Source organism: Rhincodon typus, chromosome 6, assembly GCF_021869965.1.
Source record: "Rhincodon typus isolate 14 chromosome 6, sRhiTyp1.1, whole genome shotgun sequence".
Taxonomy (NCBI): Eukaryota; Metazoa; Chordata; class Chondrichthyes; order Orectolobiformes; family Rhincodontidae; genus Rhincodon; species Rhincodon typus.
The window spans coordinates 39,053,966-39,076,744 of NC_063337.1; the positions used below are offsets into that span (position 1 = coordinate 39,053,966).

The following is a 22,779-nucleotide window of genomic DNA, read 5'->3' on the forward strand; positions in this document are numbered from 1 at the left end:
CTGTTTCCACACTGGAGGGATTCTATGATAATATCTACATATCAGTGATATTTAAAATTTTATTCTGAAAATCCCAAGATGTACAATAACTAGAGTCATAGAGTTGTACAGCATAGAAACACCCTTCTGTCCAACACACCCATGCCAACCAGTTATCCTACATTAATCCAGTCCCATTTGCCAGCATTTGGCCCATATCCCTCTAAACTCTTCCAATTCACATACCCATCCACATGCCTCCACCACTTCCTCTGGCAGTTCATTCCATACACGCACCTTCTACGTGAAAAAATTGCCCCTTAGGTCCCTTTTAAATCTTTCCCCACTCACCCTAAACCTATGCCCTATAGTTTTGGTCTCCTCTACTCTGGGGAAAAAAAACCTTGGCTATTCACCCTATCCAGGCTCATGATTTTATAAACTTCTGTAAGGTTACCCCTCAGCCTCTGATGCTCTAGAGAAAATAGCCCTAACCTGTTCAGCCCCTCCCTACAACCCTGGCAACATCCTTTAAATCTTTTCCAAACCTTTTCAAGTTTCACAACATCCTTCCTATATCAGGGAGACCAGAATTGAACGCAGTATTCCGAAAATGTCCTAGGCAATGTTTTGTACGTCATACAATATGACCTCCCAACTCCTGCTCAATGCACTGAACAATAAAGGCAAACATAGCAAAAGCCTTCTTCACTATCCCGTCTACCTGGGACTCCACTTTCAAGGAACTATGAACCTGCACTCCAAGGTTTCTTTGTTCAGCAACACTCCCAGGACGTTACCATTAAGTTTGTAAGTCCTGCCCTGATTTGCACTTCCGAAATGCAGCACCTTACATTTATCTAAATTGGTTTTTACCTCCATCTGCCACTCCTCAGCCCATCTGCCCATCTGAACAAGGTCCCATTGTACTCTGAGGTAACCTTCTTGCCTGTTCACTATACCGCCAATTTTGGTGTCATCTGCAATCATACCTCCTATGTTCACATCCAAATCACTTATGTAAATGACAAAAAGCAGTGGACCTAGCATTAATCCCTGTGGCACGCCATTGGTCACAGGCCTCCAGTCTGAAAAGCAACCCACCACCACGATCCTCTGCATCCTACCTTCAAGCCAGATTTGTATCCAAATGGCTAGTTCTCCCTGCACTCCATTTGATGTACAAAAACAGAACTTGGTAGAAAAGCTTGGCGGGTCTGGCAGCATCTGTGAAGAAAAAATCAGAGTTAACATTTCGAGTCCAGTGACCCTTCCTCAGAACCCTGAGTTAACTCTGATTTTTTCTTCACAGATGTGCCAGATCTGTTGAGCTTTTCCAGCAACTTTTGTTTTTGTTCCTGATTTACAGTATCTGCAGTTCTTCCAGTTTTTATTTTCCATTTTATGTAACCTTGCTAACCAGTCTACCATGCAGAACCTTGTTGAACACCTTAATGAAGTCCATATAGATCTCATCCACCGCTCTGCCTGCATCAATCCTCTTCGTTACTTCTTCAAAAAATTCAATTAAATTATAGTGAAACATAATTTCCCATGCACAAAGCCATGTTCACTATCCCTAATCTGTCGTTGCCTTTCCAAATACATGTAAATTGTGTCCCTCAGGATCCCCTCAACCAACCTGCCCACCACTGATGTCAGGCTCACAAGTCTATTGTTCCTCTTGTGACTAAATTTTCTTGTTCTGTAACCCTAGCACATGTGCAGTATTACTCAACAGAGATAATAAGTGACAGATGACTTTGAGCACAGAGAGAAAATGCTAAAAGAACTGCTCTTCCTGGAAAAGGTGACATGTCCTTCATTCTGCATCAAAATCTTTGAGAATAAAAATAGCAAAATATTAGACACACAAGAATGATCTCCGAACAATTAAATGTATTCATGAATGTGATGTCCTCCAACTCATTAAGGATGCATTCATTACCAGAGATGGTAATGAAGCCCAAACCTCAATTCTGGAAGCAATGCATGATTTCAAACCAGAGATAAATTCTGGTCTTTTTAAAAAAATAAAACACAACCAACTAGAAATTGAAATTCCTACGGTGAGTTCTCAAAATGAGTGAGAAGACTGAATTCAAAATGTATTTGACTGTGACAAGTTTGGGTCACTTGTGATAGGTTTGATAAATCAGTACTTTAAATGTGGATAGAAGTAGTGCACCCTTCGCTGGTCTGTAATTATCAAAAGGCATCAATGAAACTGAGAAGAAATATAATGAAGTAGGAAAAGAAAACTAATAACAAAACAGAAAATATTACAAATATATAACAGACCAATCATTAGTTGGAAAAAAATACACTGACTTTCAAATGTTAATGCTTCAATAAATAGGAAATGTTGCATAAAATCTTGACATGATTCTGCATTGAGGAAAAATTGCTACAAGGAGAGTTTTTCAAGTCCATCAGGGCCAACAAAGTAGACTTCTTGAAACATGTAGTTTGGAAAGTCAGATTGACAGAGGTAGCCATGATGAAAAATTTGTAGAGTGTATTCGGGGCAGTTTCCTAGAACAAAATGCTGATGATCCCAACAAGGATCAGCATTTTGGATCTGGAGATGTATAACGAAGCAGGTTTAATAAATTACACCACAGCAAAAGAATCTTCAGAAAACAGTGGCCATTACATGGCAGAATATAGCATTCAGTGTGAGAGGGAGAGACAAGGCACTTAAAAAGGAATGAGGGCTGTGCTAACTGGAGTGGACTGGGAAAGAATATTAGCTGAAAATATGATTGAGAAACAATGTCAAGACTTTTTAAATTCACTCATGAGACTTGAACATCATTGGCTTAGCCAGCATTTATTTCCCATCCTTAGTAGCCCTTGAGAAGGTGGTAGTGAGCTGCCTTCTTGAACCACTGCAGCTCGTGTGCTGTAGGTAAACCCTAATTCTGTTACGGAGAGAATTCCTGAATTTGCACATAGTGACACTGAAGGAACAGTGGTATACTTCTAAGTCAGGATGGCAAGTGCTTTGAAGGGGAACTCACAGGTGATGGTGTTCCCATGTATCTGCTGCCATTGTGCTTCCAGGTAGTGGGTTTGGAACGTACTGTCTGAGGACCTTTCGTGAATTTTGTTTTAGAAAATAGTTCATGAATCACAACAATTCCAGTGGGAAAGGATGATTCTAAGAAGACAGGCATGATTAACAAGAGAAGTTAAGAATAGCATCATTTTTTTTTAAAGATGGCAAGGATTAGTGGTAAGCCTGAGAATTGGGAAAGTTTTAAAAAAACCAACAAAAGGCCGTGATAAAATTAATAGAAATAAATTAACTTTGAGGGTAAACTGAAAGGTAAAAAGTGAGAGGCTTCAATTGAACCTCAGCCCTTTAGAGAGAACGAGGCTGGTGAAATAATTATGGGACAGAGGGATTGAATAAATACATTGTATCAGTCTTCACAAAAGGTGTTAATGGCATTCCTAAAGTTCTAAATAATCAACAATCAAAAAGTGGAGAGGAAATAAACATAATAATCAGCAAAAGAAAAATGAATAGGCTTAAAGACCAATGCATCCCCTGGGCATAATAGGATGTATGGGAGGTTATTAAAGGAAGTAGCTAGAGAAAGGGAGTGTTTCACTGGTAACAAGCTTCTGAGAATGCTTAGATTTTGGATAAGGTCCGGAGGATTGGAAAACTGCCAATATGACACTCTTATTCAAAAAGGGAAGGAAATAAAGAACACAGATAACTACAGGCCATTAATCTTAACATCTTTCATTACGAAATGTTAGAGTCTGTTGTAAAGGATACAATAGAGCATTTAGAAACACATAATATAATTAAACAGTTAACATAGCTTCATGAAGATAAAATCATGACTGACAAACTTATTAGAATTCTTTGAGGACATAAAGAGGAAGCAATGGATCTAATATATTTGGATTTCCAAAAAGCATTTGATAAAGGTACCACACTTTAGTTTACTTAAGATGAGCTCACGGTGTTGGAGGTAGTTTATTAATATGAATAGACCATTGGCTAACTAACAGATAAGCATAAGGGGAGTGAGTAATCTGATTGAGTAAGTGCCACAGGGATTCTTGCTAGGGCCACAATAATTTTCAATGTAAATTAATGACTTGGATGAGGAAAGTGAATGTTGTATAATTAAGTGATGAGATTGGCATAAAGAATCTGGATAGGGATAAGGACAGGTTCAGTACGTCTGCAAAAACTTGGCAGATGGAATATAAAGTGGGAAATGAGGGGTTATGCACTTTGGCAGGAAGAATATCAGAGCTGATTATTATTTAAACAGACAAGGACTGCAGAAAATTATAGAACATAAAGTTTTGTAAGTCCTTGTGCATAAATCATGAGAAAAGTAGCATCCAGGTTCAATGTTAATGGAGAAGGCAACAAAATGTTAGCCTTCATTTCAATGGGAGTTGAGTATAAAAGGAGAAGTCTTGCTAAAACTTTACAAGGCACTAGTCAGAACACATCTAGAATACTGTGATCTGTTTCGATCCCTTATCTAAGGAAAGATTTTCTGGCATTCGAGGTAATTCACAGAAGATTCACTAAGTTATGGAGCGATATTCTTCTGAGGAGAGGTTAAGTAGCTTGTGCTTCTACTCATTGCTGTTTAGGAGATTAAGAGACGATCTTATTGAAATGTAAAAGATTCTTAGTGGGGTCTTAACGGGGTAGATGTGGAGAGGTTGTTATGCCTTATGAAAGTGTCTGGGACCCAACAGGTTTATGTGGTACATAAGCACCTTCCACATTGCCTCATCATCAGATTTATGAACCTTTTTTTCCACTTTCATGTACTTATCCTACCCTTAAATGATTTCATGCCATTCAACAAATTCCAAGTTCTCATTGCATGGAACTTTTACTATTTAAAGGGTACCTATTGATTCCATTCTTAATTCTAAGCATTATTAATCTAATATTACTGTTTTTATGTATGTCTTGTATTTCATTTATAGTCGTATAGCTTAGAAGTAGGCCCTTCAACCAACATATCTATGCAGATCATCAAACACCAAACTATACTAATTTCATTTACCTGCACTTGGTCCTTGGCCTACTCTGCCCTGGCATTTTAAATGTTCATCTAGATGCTTCTTAGATGTTGTGAATGTACCTACCACCACACCCATCAAATAGTGCATTCCATATTTCTACCATCATCTTGGTGAAACAAAGTTTTCATCAGATGTCTAAGTCACTTACTCCTCTTCTTAAACTAATGTGCTCTTCGACACATTTGCCATCTATGCATCTCATAATTTTGTATAACTCAATCAGATCCTCTTCATCCTCGCTGCTCAAGAGTAAACAAACACAGGTTTTCCAGTTTCTACTCATAACAGTTTCCATCCCAGGCAACATCCTGGTGTATTTCCTCTGAGCATTCTCCAGACCAATCACATCCATCTGATAGAGTGTCAACCAGAACTGCACACAGTATTCCATCTGTGGCCTAACCAATGCTCTATAAAGTTGCAACAAGACTTCTCTGCTCCTATATTCCATGCCATGGCTAATGAAGGCAAGGGTCTCATTATACCTTCTTCACCACCCGATCTCTAACTGACATCTTCGGGGATCTATGGACTTGTACACCAAGGTCCCTTTGCTACTCAATACTCCCTAGGGACCTACCATTCAATGGTAAATCCTTCTGTATCATCTCACACTTATCAGGATTAAATTCCATTTGCCATTGCTCTGCCAAATTTACAAGTTGATCAATATCAGACTGTAGCCCAAGACCATCCTGTTCACTATCAAGAACCTCACCAATTTTTGTGTCATCTGCAAACTGACTAATTATACCTTCTACATGCACATCTAAGTTGCTAATGTACATAAGCAGCAAGGATCTCAGCACTAGTCCCTGTGCTACACCACTGGTCACAGGCTTTCAATCACAAAATCCCCCCATTTGCAAGCCAATTTTGGGTCCAGTTTGCCAACTTGCCTTGGATCCCACGAGCCCTTATCTTTTGGACCAGACTTCCATGAGGACCTTGTCTAAGGCATTACTGAAGTTCATGTAAACCATATCAACTGTACTGCCTTCAGCAATATGTTTAAGCAACTTTTCAAAAAACTGAATTAGTCTCACAGGATCTCCTTCCAACAAATCTGCATTGACCATCCTTGATCAATTCTTGTCTTTCCGAGTGTAATCCTGTCCCTCGGAATCTTTTCCAATGATTTCCCTAAGACTGACATCAGATTAATTGCCTTATCCCTGCTGCCCCTCCTGAACAAAGGAATCACATTAGCTATCTCCTAATCCTCCAGTACTGACTAAGTACATTTTGAATCGAATGGAATAAAGAATTTATAAAAATGGAATAAAGATGTTTATAGAAGTGCCCATTCAATATGTTAGAGTGATTGTCATTTGGTGAGGTCAAGGCCACTGCTGTTGACCACAGGGCAGCATATATCCTGGATCAAAAAAGAAATCATTTAATAAAATAAAAAAATTAAATTCCAGAAAGAAACGTAACAATCACAATACTAATTCTAACATAGTACTTAAAATATTTGAAATGTGTTCTGTATGCAGACTGAATATATTCAAAACAAAAAGCACATCGCCTCCCTGGTGAAATTTGGGGGAATCTGCTAAATAGGTTACAGTGGAAATTTGCTGCTGAGGGTGGGGAAGCTGGAAAAAGAGGTGCTAATTAATTTAAACCAAGGTGCAACAGTAAATCAGTGAACATAAGTGTTTACAATAATTAGATTAATGGGAATGAAATCAAAATTAACAAAACAGAGAATGCCAAAACTAAATAGATCCATTAGCAGCAAGCGATCCCACAACCAATGGATCAGATCTGAGAATTGCAGTCCTGCCACATCCAGTCGTGAATGGTGGTGGATAATTAAACAACTTGCTGGAGGAGGACGCTCCACAAATATCCCCATCCTCAATGGTGGAACAGCCCAGCACATCAGTACAAAAGATAAAGCTGAAACTTTCACAGCAATCTTCAGCCAGAAGTACTGAGTGGATAATTTATCTCGGCCTCCTTCTATGGTCCCCAGCATTACAGATACCAGTCTTCAGCCAACTGGTGAAAAATACATCAAAACAGGCCAGTCAACATAATGCCAGTGCTGGGAATCTTTTAGAGACAAAAATGCAGGACAAAAGCAACTGATATTTGGCATATGGAATCCAGGGCTTTATTGATAAAAACATAGAATAAACGTTTTACCAAAGTTTCATAAGACACTATTATTTTATTCTTTCATGGATGTGAATGGTAACGGCAAGGCAAGCACAGTTGCCATCCCTAACCATCCTTGAAGTGAGAGGCTAGCTGGCAGATGACAGTTCAGAAGGCAGTTAAGTGTCAACCAGGCAGAAAGATACTTAGGATGTGACACTTCAGTTAGACGGAGAAACAGTAGAAGCTGAGCTTGCTCTACTTACAGCAAAGTGGTTTAATAGTTGTGATCATTCACAACAGAATAAATAACTAGAAACTATTTACAGAAAGATCAGTAACCAAAGGAGATACAGGTTTAAGGAGATTGGTATAAAAACCAAATGCAGGATGACAAATTTAACTTTAGAAAAAAAAGTTAATATTAAGGATAGTGAAAGCAGATTCAACAACAACTTTCACAATGGAATTGGATAAATTCTTGAATGCTAAACTTGAAGGAAAAGTAAGGTGATGGGGAAACAGCAGGTTCGGGGAAATAGGTAGCTATCACAAAGTAACAGATTGTGCACAATGGGCCAAATGGTTTCCTTTTTTGCAGTATCATTCTGTGATCCCAGTTAAATCTTTATTAAATCACACTGCTGCATGAAAAAAATATGCTGAAACATTTTTTATACTTCAGATAATAATGGTTGGAATTTCCAAACTGTTTAAATCGTTACTGGGAGCTGGTGGCATAGGTGTCAGGAAATCTGAAGTTTCTAATCTTGCCAATTCCACAAGCTTCCAACACAGATTCCAAATTTGGGGCTGGGAAGTTGGGTGGGGCAAGCAGATTGCAAGGAGCTAAAACTCCATTTAATTACTCAGAAACCAACTATTCTCTGCTCTGTTTATCTGTTTTTGAGTTGTCAGTCGACTTTTCCTGTGAATAGTTTCTTTGGAGCTGTGATAGACGAGGTGTCCAGGATAGGGCTTATACCACAGTGGTAGTATATTGCCATAACCATGTACACAGGCAGCATGTGTGATGGGTCCTGCGGAGATTTTATAATACCAACTCTTTACATTATTGGACACATAATGTACTTGAAGTGAAAATAGTGCAAAACAATTTAGGTTGGGAAATATGCTTTATCAAAATGCATTAAATGTAACATAAAACAAGGCACTTTATTAATTTTAGACTGTATGGGTTCAGTAGTGATTTTCTATGACACACTCATTTGTAAATATAAAATTGACCTATAGACTTAACAAACATTTTGATCGGAATTTTTAATTTCAGGGATAATTAATTAATACCAGAAGTCTGAATACCTACCATTCTACCTAGCTTCATGAGGTCTAACATTTACACTATCCAGTTATTACTGAAGCCTAGAATGGCTCATTAGTACTTGATAGACTCCAAAAGCCCTGCACAACCCAGCAAACAATTATTCTACTCACTGCTTTCAGGAGTCCTCAAAAGCTCTTTTATGTTCAAGCGTTCTTTCATATGTGAGTCTATTCAAAAATAAATCACTAGCATTATGCTATTTATATTGTTTTCTGTCTTAAACCAATATGCTATGTTAGCGATTAATTTAAAACCATCTTGTTCAATGAAAAATACTATTTGTTAGAAAGGACAGCAGACAATGGACATGTACCAAAGGAAAGTTCAACAAAGGAATTTTGAGAATCCTCATCGCTCAGAATTTAAACACCTCTCATATAAACAAGTCAAGGAGCTAATGCTCAAAATTCCATACTACTTTGCCCTTATAATGTGCACCAAAGACCAATCATATTGTTTATAGGGCAAATAATTTCATTATTACTTTCATAAATTGTTGCTGGAATTGGATTGAAATTTACAGTCATCAGCTCAGTGCCACTTATTCTCAGTTTCAACAGAACTGTACCAAGAAAACAGTAAGTTGGATTTATACAGTATTAGATATAGACAAGGATATTGACATAGCAAAATATCCCAAGGTTCTTCACAAAAGAGTTACCAAACAAAATCTGACATTGAGCCTCAGTAGGAGCCAATTGGACAAATGACCAAAAGCTTGGTCAGAGGTAGTTTTTAAGGAACATCTTAAAGTGGGAAAAAGATAGTGAGATAGAAAGGTTTTGCAGAAAAATTAAGTAGCTTTGCAAAGGTGGAGTGATTAAAATTGGGAATGTGCAAGGGTCAATGAATTAGAAGATGACAGGCAGTTACAGAGAGAGAGAGAATTTGAGCCATACAAACTTCTGAAAATGAGTTGGAAAATTCTGAAATAAAGACATTCATAGCCAGGAGTCACTAAAGATGAGCAAATATAGGTGTGACAAATGACTGAAACTTTGTATGAGGCAGCTCTCAGATAGTGGTTTAGTACAATCTCAAGTTTTTGGAGAGTAAAAATGGGAGGGTGGCCAGGTATACACTGGAATAGTCAAGTCTAGAGATAACGAAGGCACAATGAGGGTTTTCAGCAGCAGATGAGCTAAAGTAGGGCCAAAGTTTGGTGGCGTCTGGGTTAGAAATAGGCATTTTTAGTAATTATGTGAATGTGTGATTAGAAACTCAGATCAAATATTTCACTGAGGTACAAAGATTGTGGCAGGGATTGAAAGACTTCCTCTGCTTATCCAATACTGCTGGATGTTGGACAATTGGTGTCTGACAGATTACTACAGCCAACAATGTTATCTATGCCCATATGTAAACCTAAGCATGCAGCATAAGGTAACTTATAAAATCAAACAGGTGAAACATAATTAATCTTACCTTTGAAAGAGACCACTGGACCAATCTATTTGATGTCTCATCTGTTAAAAGGTAATCCTCTTTTCTTCCAGACATTCAAACAATTTGAATTTGAAAGGAACGGAGGTAAAATCAACTAACTTTCAGTTATGTATGTCCTGAAAGCTAGTTCAAAATTACAACTTCTCAGTTTATAGTCTATTCCTTTCATTGTCTCATCTAAATGCAAATATCTATAATTGATCCTCTACATCCAAGTCTTAATACCTGAAATTCTCAATCAAAACACAGGTACAGCAGTTTCACTACAATGCTGCTTTGCACATGGAAATACACAGCGGAAAGGACTGTTTTTATTAGAACAATGTACATCATGAGATGATAAAAAGTTTAAAATTGGATGGGAAAGGATGGGACAATATAGATTGAAACATACTACTTAGAGTCAGAGAGAGAGACAGCATGGAAACTGACCCTTTGGTCCAATTCATCCATGCTGACCAGATATCCTATATAAATCTAGTTCCATTTCCCAGCATTTGGCCCATATCCCTCTAAACCCTTCCTATTCATATCCCCATCCGGATGCCTTTTAAATGTTGTAATTGTACCAGCCTCCACCACTTCCTCTGGCAGCTCATTCCATCCATGCACCACCCTCTGTGTGAAAAAGTTGTCCCTTAGGTCCCTTTTAAATCTTTCCACTCTCACCTTAAATCTATGCCCTCTAGTTTTGGACTTCCCCTTCCCAGGGAAAAGACCTTGCTTATTTACCCTATCCATGCCCCTCATGATTTTATAAACCTCTATAAGGTCACCCCTAAGCCTCTGACATTCCAGGGAAAATAGCCCTAGCCTATTCAGCCTCTCCCTATAGCTCAAACCCTCCAACTCTGGCAACATCATCATAAATCTTTTCTCAGCCCTTTCTAGTTTCACAACATCCTTCCTATAGGAGGGAGACCAGAATTGCTATTTCTATTTATTGAGGGTACACAGACGTAAGAGTAAGTATAAGACATTCAGAATGAGTTATGTAGAATAGTGTTGTGAGTAGTAAGTATAAGACATTCAGAATGAGTTATGTGGAATAGTGTTGTGAGTTAGTGATTGAAGCAAAGACCCTGTCAACATTTAACAGAATAAAGGGAGATGATAATACTGTGCATGTGAAATTAGGACTACTGATCAGACAGCTCAATACAATATAGAATGGCTGACTTGAACAGCTTGTAATTTCTGTACAATTCTCTCTCTCCAATGAGAGTTTATTTACATTGTTTTGCTGGTGTTGATTATTTTATTGCACACAACACCCAGGGAACCCTCAAGTATGATGCTTTCAATAGGAGGAGGGAAAGTGTAATGTGACAATTGTAGGGGATTCAATAAATCGGGCAGCAGCAGAGCCTCACCTTATCATAGATCATAGAATCCCAACAGTGTGGAAACAGGCCCTTCAGCACAACAAGTCCACACCGACCGTCAGAGCATCCCACCGAGATCCATCTGCCTAATCTACACATCCCTGAACACTGTGGGCAATTTAGCATGGCCAATCTACCTAACCTGCACATCTTTGGACTGTGGGAGGAAACTGGAGCACCCGGAGGAAACCCACACTGACACAGGGAGAATGTGCAAACTCCACAGTCACCCAAGGGTGGAACTGAATGGATGCTGATAGGTGGAATTTTGTGTGCCCTTCCCCATGGCTAGTTTGGAACATTTAATCAGGTGGGAGGGTCGCAGGTTGGGACTCTGCCCCATTCTATCTGCACCATGATAACATCTGTGGTGGGAAAGTCTGTGGGCAGCCTCCCTACCCTATCAATTGAATCCCACTGCTGTTGCTCTTATCCTCGTGGGATGGTGGGGTAGCTTGTCACCTGGTGTGAATGAACAGCAAAACCTGAGGGGTGGGGGTGGAAGGACTCCTGATTCAAAGACTTTCAATTTCTGATCAAGGAACTTGGCATCGGAAGCTGGGGTGCCCCAACTGAAGTGAGCTTCTGCCCTTGCTCCTGATTGCCCTACGCTTCTCCAAAGACCTCTGGATTCTGGATCTCAAATGGCGATTCTTGCTTCGGTAATCATTGCCTCCCTAGCAGCACTGCTCACCTCTCAGGACTGCCATCTCTTGATAGGGAGGCTCCAACTTTGTGGTCCTGATCTTGGGAAAAGGCCATCAATACCCTGTCAAGTGCTTGATCTTCCCTGAAAGAGGCATCACCAGTGCCAGAAACACCCTTGCTGGCACAAGATTCTGACTGGCATGTTGCCCATCAGTGCCAGAGTGAGGGACACCTTGAATAAGATATTCAAGAGGGAAGGTGAATCAAATTGCTAATACCAACACCACAGACACTAGTAGGTAACTGGCTCTCTCTCAGGAGATAGCTAAGTTAAAAATACAGGACTTCAAGGTGTTTCATCTCCAGATTATTACCTGAAGCATATTGTAAGCCTGCCCAGGAATATACCTTGGATTTAGAAACAGGCCAGTCAGTTTTTCAAATTTGATCTGCCGTTCAACGAGATAATGGCTGACCTGGGTGCAGTCTCTTTAGCATTTTCTGTCCATGTGTCCATGATATTTAACTTCTTTGTCCATCAAAAGTCCATTAAACTTCGCCTTGAATAAATCCAATGTGCCAGCCTCCACTTCTTTCAAGGGAAGAGAATTCCACAAAGTTAACAAACTAGAGAGAAAAAAAAATTTCTCATCTTTGTTTTAAAATGCAGATCTCTTGGGAAGTAAACAAGTAGGAAAGAGGGATTTCATTTCAAAGCAAATGATACCAATATTTGGACTGGAAAGAGCTCTAACAAGGTCTGGTGTAAAAGACAAGGGACTTTAAATTAGTAAACTAGGTGTGGTCAAAATGATGGAGCAATTATTCTAAACAAATGAAGATACAGTAGTTCAAAATTGTGCTTTAGGTCCTACATGTTACGGAAAAGTATGATGCAATTAAATTGAGTGAGAGGAACAAGAAATGAGAGAAAAATATTAAAGTGGAAGCATGGTTTAGGCCCAAATTGATAGAGTCTTTATACCAACACACAGAGCACAAGGAATAAATTGGACAAATTGCAGGACCAAATTCAATGTGTAAAGTAAAACATGATCACCATTTCTAAGTCATAGTTGCAAGGTTGTTAGGCTGGGGAACTGATCATACCAGTTTATAAGGTATACAGATGGAGCAATACAGCATGTTCTAAGATGTTGCTTGCAGCAATGACATTGGGCCTGCTAAGTGGTTCCTGTAGCATGCCTACAAAAAAAAAGGAATTAAAATTATAGACAGGGGTTTTCAAAGAGTCCTATCATGGTACTACGTTGTGCTCAAGTATAAACATTTGCTAAGTCATGTACCATATAGGGATATCTACTTGCAATATACAGTACAGTTAGGTAGCCTTACCTTTGCAAATCTTTTCAGGTATATTGTTTCCCAGGTCCATCGTCTTTGGAGATAATGTTGACTTTGACCTCCACCTCCGCCCAGGCATTCTGCATTGTTCTCATGAAAAACGGTTGCCTAACAGTGTCAAACAGGGAGGCTTTTCTTGCACCTACTTCATTTAACTCATCATTTAATCTACAACCTTGCAACTTCCTTTGGTTTTGTTTCCAGAAGGTTTGCAGAATTGCCTATGTTTCAAAGTATCCTCATCATAAATGTAATGTATCATTTAGATGTTTTACCAATTAAATTTTGTTATTTTATAATATTTTTATTAAAAGCAGCATTTTTGACACACCTAAAAGCCAAATTAATTAAACCTAGATTACCAGACATTTAGAATGGTAAATACAAATTACGTGACGAATTATTGAGCCCATTCCAGATCAGTCATGAACCAAGTAACAGAATTTTTCTTCCCAGGTGGGAAAGCAGACTGAACAGTTATAAGGTCGGGTAGCACCTATGAAAAGATTTCAGGTTCATTACCTTTCATTGCAACTGCTTCTGTTTCTAAAGATGTTGCCTGACCTGTGCATTTCCATGGAAATAATTAAATGATCGAAATTTCAGGTTTGCAACAAAACTTTCTGCCTTTTTTCCCTCCGGATTTCCAATATCCACAGTGTTGTGAAGACTTATCAGATAGTTTACTTTCATATACTACCAAAACCTCTAAACAATGGAAACACGATGAAGTCAAATATCGAGAAACCATATCTGGCAAGTGATAATGATGGTCTCCGCAATTTTGGATTATGTCCACTGCGCCAGTTTTTGTTGGGCAGAACCTGCAGATTCTGCAGTTTTAATTTATAGCTTTTCTGGATTCATCTTTTGTTTTTCTTGGAGTATTATCAACCCATTTTACCTTGCACTGGTGTTCTTTCTGAACTTTGATCCTTCCTGTCCATCGCAATTTTCTCTTCCATCATTATCCCTTCTACCCTCTTCGCTTCCACTGCCTTTATACTGGTATAAAACCTATTATGTTTCAAACTCATTCCTGTTCTGACGGAATGTGACATCAACTTGAAATGTTGTTAACTGTTTGGCTCTCCATAGCTACCACCTAATCTGCTGACTACTTCAAGCATTTTATTATTTTTAGTCAATATGGTTAGAAAAGCCATTGTTGGTTATTTGAATTAAAGAAAAGGATCTATGACCACATTCAGGCTTCGGGTAACCAGAGGATGTCTTTAGTCAGTGAGATAAATATATTTGATAATGTACCATATGTGAAATATATATGATAAATGTAGTTGGCATACAACAATTAAAGCTGACAACACAGGAACATATGATCACTTAGTTTCACATCAGCCAACTTGAAAATTACTGCCTAGAATGGAGATAAAGTTGTCTTGCTTTAAATTTGGCAAGATTAAATATGAAAAATGAATCTTTGAGAACTGGATTCTGTTCATTCATGCATCTTCTTAAAGTAAGACAAAACTTGTTAAAGTAAGACAACTTGTTGGGGTTCAGTGACATTTTTATAATATTGATATATTATTTATAGTGCTTTTTAATCCATTATCTATAAAGACAGGAGAATGCACATGGCACTGCATAGTGGCTTGTACTACTAGGGATCTATTGTATGTTTCCTAGTATGTAAATGTGCACTTTGTATAGTTACCATACAATGTTGACCTAATAAATTCAAAATATTTAGCACAAAACTTGTGAAATCTATTCAAGCTCCAGAGCTAGCCCATTCTGTGGGTGGGAGTTCACTGTACTTAGATAATTAGGGATGTGCCCAACAATTCATGCAGAAATATATCTGTGCAAAGAATCAAGCGGATATTTTGGTGAAATCTGTTCTAAAATCAAGACAATGCAATTTTGCAACTTTTGTTCTTACGTAGCTTAATGATGTATCTTAAATCCCTATCGCAAATAAGGCCTTGATAAGGCATTGCACCTGCTTGTCTGCTCCATATCTGGATGCAAATCAACACATAAATGTTCAACATCTATACAGGGGATTTAAGGGAGGGAGGGTAAAATTATTGACACACAGTGAGAGGTCTGATTCTAACTGGCACTAGACTAGACTACGTGCCCTCTCGCCTGCATTAGTATCCCATGTCAGTTCTGATGTAAGGGGATTTAAAGCTCAATTGCTGCAAGAGTGAAAAAAAAGGGCACATGTAAAAAAAAATTGGGGTATCAGTGCAGTAAGGTAACACAAATCATAACAGCAAGCTCTAAAGCCAAAAGTCCTTGAGCACCAGAGAGGAATGACATGGCAGATAAAGAGAGGCAGAGACAAGAAACGTTATCTCTAAATCAGTTCTATGTAACACTTGCCAAACATTAGACCTACATAAGCTATTCATAAGGGGTATGCTGTAGATTTTTTTTATAACTCAGATCAAGGAATGGAACAATATTAACTGACCACATTTAATTTGTCTTCTTTCCAAGGGAGCAGAATATATATGTAGATTCTTCCCTCAATGCAATTAAGTTTTCCTTCCACTATGACATTTAGTCAGTATTCAGTAATTCTCTTAATTCTTTATTTCAGGTCTTCTTTCCATAAAACCAGTTATTTTACAGAGAATTAAAATAGACCGCACCATCCATCAGCATAACAAATAATTAATGCTCACAGAATCTGTGGTGAAAACTCCACCAACTGGTACATTTGTGGAAGGACAACCATCAGGAGGCTAGCTCTAAATTGATTTATAGTTCTAAGACTATATTTATTACTGTACATAGATGCACACCCTTATGAGGGAGATAGCACCCATTAAAATCATCCCTTCTGTAGGGAAATTTTGAAACACTGTAGTTTGTTTTAATGCAAGTTCCTCAAATCAGAAAAAAAAATACACATGACACATTTGAGATCCTTAGTTTGTAATGTAAAAAGTTACAAATGGAAATGCTTCCTGACAACAAATCAATTCAATAAATAATCTTTTTAAAAAAACTTAAGTGAAAGTAATTGTTTTAAAGTATACATATCCTAAAAGTCACTAGGGAGATTGCTAACATCTGCTACTCTCCTCTCATTTAGGGTTATTTACATAATACCCAATCTGGGTATATTGCTACAAACTCAGTTAAAGAAGGTCATTCCAGGAAATGCACACCATTGTTTTCCTGTATTAAACTCTAGTAACCTGACATAACAGTGTCATGATTCTTTGCTCAATTGGGAAATTTCAAGCAATATCATCTTCATCTACTTCAGAACTGTCCCTTTCATTTTCTTCATATATGTCTTTGATCACAAGAATCCGTACAAGCATATTTTCCAAGATGTTGCGGTCCAAAGGGACACTGGAGTACCAAATCGGACCATCAGGTGAACTGGAGTGTTCTGGTTGCAGATAAAAGAGGTCTGTTCTCTGTTGTAGATTTGGAGGGCTATGGAAAAAAGAGTATTTTGTAAAATAGAGTCAAATGTTGACTAGACTGAGAATAAAATCAGAAATATTTTTCACATTCCTCCATTATATTCTCAACTAATAAAGCTATGTATACAATTGGGAAAACAGGATCAAATTAAAAGGCCAAAATGAAATGTTACAGCAAACAGACGCAATAGCAACTTTTAGGAACTTGGAAAAAGGAGTAGTGCATTCAGCCCCTCCAGCCTGTTCCAGCTTTCAATAGCTGATCTGTGACCTAACACCATACGTTTGCCTTTGACCCAAATCCATTAATTACCTTGCTAAACAATTTTTAAAATCTTACATTTAAAATTAACTACTCAGGTAGTATCCACTGCTGTTTGTGGAAGTGAGTTCCAAACATCTACCACTCTGTCTGTGCAGAAAGTGCTTCCTAACATCTCTCTGGAACATCTGGCCCTAATTCTCAGACCACGCCCCTGGTTCGATAGTTTAACTACTTTAAAATAGAATTGGATACATACTTGAAAAGGAAAAGAAATCTTGGGAAAAGAGTATGTGAACAGAACTAACTGGATTGTTTTCAAAGAGCCAGCATAGGTATATGGGTTGAAAAACCTTCTTCAATATTGCAAGTTTCTAGAATTCTAAACTAACAATATGTCAAACAAGCATCACTTTTAACATTCATGCTTCAGTTAGAAGATTGAGAGTTCATCTTATAACCAGGGATTTTAGTGTATAATCTAGCCTGACACTTTAGTGCTGTGTTGAAAGGCTTATTTCCTTTGATTGATCCCCATTTCACTAAACAGGAATACAGTTTATTTTGTGGTCCATTTAGATTCTCTACAATGGATCTGCATGGAGTTGTTTGCCAAAAATGCTGTTCAGTTCTCTTGACTTCCATTACAAGCTCTTCTGTTTTCAAATTGAACCTGATTATATTGTGGACTGAATTGTTCTCCACCTCTTATTATCGAGCTTAATTTCCCAGAACTAAACCAAGCGATGCTACGTTCTTGCAACAGCAATGTAATGCAGATATTGGAAATCTGCTCTGGCAGCATCTGTTGCAAGAGGGAAATGATTCTGCTGAAAGAATCAATGCTGAAACTTGACCAAACTAAACATCGTAGACTGGTAAAACCTATGGAACATCTGGAGAATGAACATTTTATTTGCAGTCTTTTAAGATGAAAATTAAACATGCTGAGATGTGTTAGATGAATAAACCCAGACAACATGATTAGGAAGGAACAAAGCCTTGCTAATGCCACTGCGACAGGCATGAAAGTAAGTTGTCAATAGAGGATGCAGAATTTGGAAGGGATATGGACAGGTTAAGTGAGAGGGAAAAACTTGGCAGATGGAATATAATGTGGATAAATGTCTACTTGCCCATTTGGCAGAACAAAAAAGCAGCATACTGTTTACATGGAGAGAGATTGCAGCATCCAGCAGCACAAATGGTGATATGACACATCAATCACAAAACATTAGCAAGTGATGAGCAAAGCAAATGAAATGTTTGCCACTTATTGTAAGGGGAATGGAATATTTAAAAAAGTAGGAAAGTTTTACTGCAGCTGTACAGGGTAGTGCTGGGATCACACCTACATTAATGTGTACAGTTTTGGTCTAATTATTTGAAGAAATGATACAATTGCTTAAGAAGTATTTTATGAAAGGTACACCTGACTCATTCTTAGGATGAAGGCTTACCTTATACAGAAAGGTTGAACAAGTTAGGCCTACCTCCACTGGAGAAGAATGAGAGGTGATCAGTGATCAATTGAAACATGTCAGATCAAGAGGGCTAGATAGGGTGAATACCCGGAGCATGTTTTCTTGGTGGGAGAGACTAAAACTAGGAAACTTAGCTCGAGAACAACAGGTTTCCCTTTCAAGGCAGAGAGTTGTAGGAGTACGGAATTCTCTTCCACAGAAGATAGCTAAAGCTGGGGTTATTAGATTTATTTAAGGTTCAATTAGATAGATGGTTGATAGACAAGGGAGTCAAGTATTGGGATGCAGGGAGAAAAGTCAATATGAAATCAGAATTAGATCTGCTAAGATACTACGGAATGGCGAAGCAAGCCTAAAGAGTAGCCTTACTGCTGCTCCTATGAACCCATGTCCTAACTTCCTACATTATTAAAGAGACAACTGCATCTGAAATAGAAAAAGTTTTGCAAAAATAAGCTGCAAATTTCAAAAATTGCCAATTCAATGGTTGAGACTCAGTAAGCTATCCAGTGACGCACAAGAAGGTTCTTGTTTCGTAGTCGTAGTCCCCCTGCTTCTGGACCAGGAGACCCAGACTCTAGTCCCACCTGATCCCGAGGTATATAATAACACCTCTGAACAGGTTGATTAGAAAATATCTAAGAAATAGGGAAGGAACAGACGTCATGGTACCTTGACTCTGCTCTATAATTTAATATGACCCAGTGACTCACTTCTGTTGCCTCATATGGTGCAAATTTACCAAAGGAAGACAACAACTAGATTGGACGTCTAACATCTGGCATAGTATACCACTATCAAAATAAATACAACAATGCATTCTCAGGACCATAAAACATAGGAGCAGAATTAGGCCATTTGGCCTATTCTGCCATATGATCATGGCTGATATGTTTCCTCAACCCCATTCTCCTGCCTTTTCCCATATCCCTTAATCCTGTTATCAATCAAGAACCTATGACTTTGCCTCCACAGCCCTCTGTGGTAATGAGTTCCACAGACTAACCACCCTCTGGCTGAAGAAATTCCTCCTCATTTTAGTTCTAAGGGGCTGTGCCTTCACTCTAAGGCTGTACCCTTGGATACAGTGGAAGCACTTTCTCCACTCTATCCAGGCCTATTAGTGTTCTGTACGTTTCAATCAGATCCATCTATCATCCTTCTAAGCTCCATGTAGTACAGACCCAGAGCCCTCAACTGCTACTCATAGGACGAGCCCTTCATTCCCCGGATCATTCCTGTAAACTTTGTCTGGACCTCTCCAACAACAGCACATCCTTCGATATGGGCGTAAAACTAACAGTGGATCCTTACACATTTGTTTACAACACTCAAAGATATATTTCTCTTTCTTCCTCCAGAAATGCTCAAGGAGCACAATCACTGTGACAATGAGTGCCATAATTGTTCTTGAAGTTCACTAGCATTCCTAATTGAAATTTAATTTCATCTTTTACCGTGTCAGCAGTGTTTTGCTTTACTCTAAATTAGTGTGGGTTGACACAACCTAGAATAAGTACTATGGTACTGAAACTATAGAGACTGGTAATGTAACTAATAATCCAGTAGTCCAGTTTGGGTTCCGTCAGGGCCTTCATTCCTGACCACACTGCAGCCATACTTCAAACATGGTCAAAAGAGCTGAATTCCAGAGATGAAGTGAGAGTGACTACTTTTGACATGAAGCGTGCATCTGACTGAGAGTGGCATCAAGGAACCATGGTGAAACTCAAGTCAATGGCAATCAGGAGAAGGAAAACTCTGCTGGTTTTTTTTGTCATACCTGGCACAAATGTAGATGTGGCTGTTGGAGGCTCAGCTCTAGAACAACTCTGGAGGAATTCCTTAGGGTAGTTTCTAGGCCCAACCATCTTCATCAATGACATTTTCTCCATTATAACGTCAGAAACGGAAAATTTGCTAATGATTGCACATTGGTCAGCACCACTTGCGAGTCCTCAGATACTGAAGCAATCCACACCCAAATGCAGCAAGATCTGGACAAAATCTATATTTGGACTGACAAGTGACAAGTAACATTCATGCCACACAAGTGCCAGGCAATGACCACGTCAATCAAGAGAGAATCCAATTTTTGTCTAATGAGATTTAATGGCATTACGCATAATTGAATCCCCCACCATCAATCTCCTGAAGGTTACCATTAACCAGAAACTGAACTGGACTAGCTATACACATTCGCCACAAGAACAAGTCACAGGTTAGAAATCCTGCAGCGAATAACTCGTCTCCTGACTCCCCAAGGCATCTGCTGTCTACGAGGCACAAGTCAGGAGTGTGATGGAATATTTCCCACTTGCCTGGTCAAATGCTGAATTCAGTAATATAACAACATGATAGGTACGGTGAACCATGATGTGACAACAATGGAGTCCTTTGAGATTCACAATGGGTCAAACAAGGTTGTGTTCTGATACTGAAACTCTTCGAGGTACATTCTTGTCTTGGTTGCTGTCACATGCCTTCAAGTCATTTGCAAAGGGTGAAACCTCGCAGAACAGGTGAAAAGCTGCTCAGTTGTACTCATCTAAGATTGAAGACAAAAGTGCATCAAAATATCAGCACAGAGTTGCACAATGCTGACAATGCCACACTAACAGGGCGGCACAGTGGCTCAGTGGTTAGCACTGCTGCCTCACAGCGCCAGGGACCCGGGTTTGATCCCACCCTCGGGCAACTGTCTGTGTGGAGTTTGCATATTCTCCCCGTGTCTGTGTGGGTTTCCTCCCACAGTCCAAAGATGTGCAGGTTACGTGGATTGGCCATGCTAAATTGCCTGTAGCGTGCAGGGATGTGTAGGTTAGGTGGGTTATAGGGGGATGGGTCTGGGTGGGATGCTCTGAGGGTTGTTGTGGACTCGTTGGGCCGAAGGGCCTGTTTCCACACTGTCGGGATTCTATGATTTTCTATGAACATCCCAGTGAGGAATTCCTGCAGTGGCAAATGGACACTCTCATGACATTTATCAGCATTGACAATATGATACTTTAGGTTGTTGATAGCTTTATGTATTTAGGCTGCACTATCACCAGGAATCTATTATTTGACTTTGAAATCAACACAATCATTGTAAAAATTTCAGCTGTTACGCCCAAGTAAGCAAGATAATGTGGGATATCAGCAACTTGATCGAGAACACTAAACCACAAATCTACCAAGACTGCACCATCAGTGCATTTATCTACAATGAAACCTGAGCAACATATTCTTGACAGTGGAAATTGCTCAACAGTTGCGTCATTCACTGTCTTAGATGTAGCCTTGGCATCACTTGGCGGGATAAGGTAAACAACTCTGGGGCTAATCTATCAGCATATTTCATTGCTCGTCCACGTTCATGGATGGTGCTGAACTGGTCACTGTGTTTCAAATTGCTGGGCATCCATACCTGCAAAAGCGAAGTTGTAGGTGGGAGTTGTGATTTTGACAGTCACTTACTGCCATGACTTCTGCAAGTTTGAAAAGGTAATGGAAGAGGCAAGCAACAATGAAAAGCTCAGCTTGCTGAGAAGAGGGCTCAGAGAAAACAGAGACCAGAAAATTGTACACTTGATCTGCTTTCCTGCTACGTTCCTCTGCAGCAAAAGTGGTAGAGACTGCCAAGCCAGAGGGAGGCTCCTTAGCCACAACAGGCAATGCCTGACAGAGCTAATGCAATGGCACAAGCCACCACCTTTCAAGACAGAAGACATGTGGTTGGAATCATACCTAGCCTAGCACAAAAGAGGATGATTGTGGTTGCTTCAGCCCCAGGACTTCACTACAAGAGTTCATCAGGGTAAAGTCCTACGCCAAGCTTCATCACTGACTTTACCTCCAACATAAAGGTCAGAAGTGGGGATGTTCATTGATGATTCACAATGTTCAGCATCATTTGTGAAACTGCCCATGCACATATGGAGAAGATCTGACCAAGATTTAGACTTGGGCTGATAAGTGACAAATTACATTTGAGTGTCAGACCAACAAATGTGAATATAATCGTCTCTCATGACAATGAATGGCATTACCATCACTGAATACCCTATCATCAGCATCCTGGAGATTAACATTGATGTAATTTGGTCAAAAATGGTCTTCAAGAGCAGGTCAGAGTCTGGGAGTAACTCACTTCCTTATGACCCATAGCTTGTCCATTATCTAACATAGTACATTCCAAGAGTTGTGTTATAATATTCTTTTGCCTGGATACAAGTGTGGCATCAACAATATTCAAAGAATCTGACAGTATCAGGACAGA

The 22,779-nt window shown here is 39.0% G+C and overlaps 1 protein-coding gene across 3 annotated transcripts in view; it reads right to left on the reverse strand.

The window, feature by feature from the left end:
• Nucleotides 1-15,909: 15,909 nt before the first annotated feature.
• zmym2 (zinc finger, MYM-type 2) overlaps nt 15,910-22,779 on the reverse strand; it is a 133,105-nt gene continuing 126,235 nt past the window's right edge. For 2 of the 3 annotated variants that reach the window (XM_048597679.1, XM_048597680.1), the window contains one exon: nt 15,910-16,782. In XM_048597679.1, coding sequence (XP_048453636.1) covers nt 16,578-16,782 — 205 coding nt within the window. In that variant the 3' untranslated portion in view covers nt 15,910-16,577. Of the gene's footprint in view, nt 16,783-20,839; nt 21,067-22,779 lie in introns of those variants that run through there. The other variant, XM_048597681.1, reaches the window with a different exon arrangement.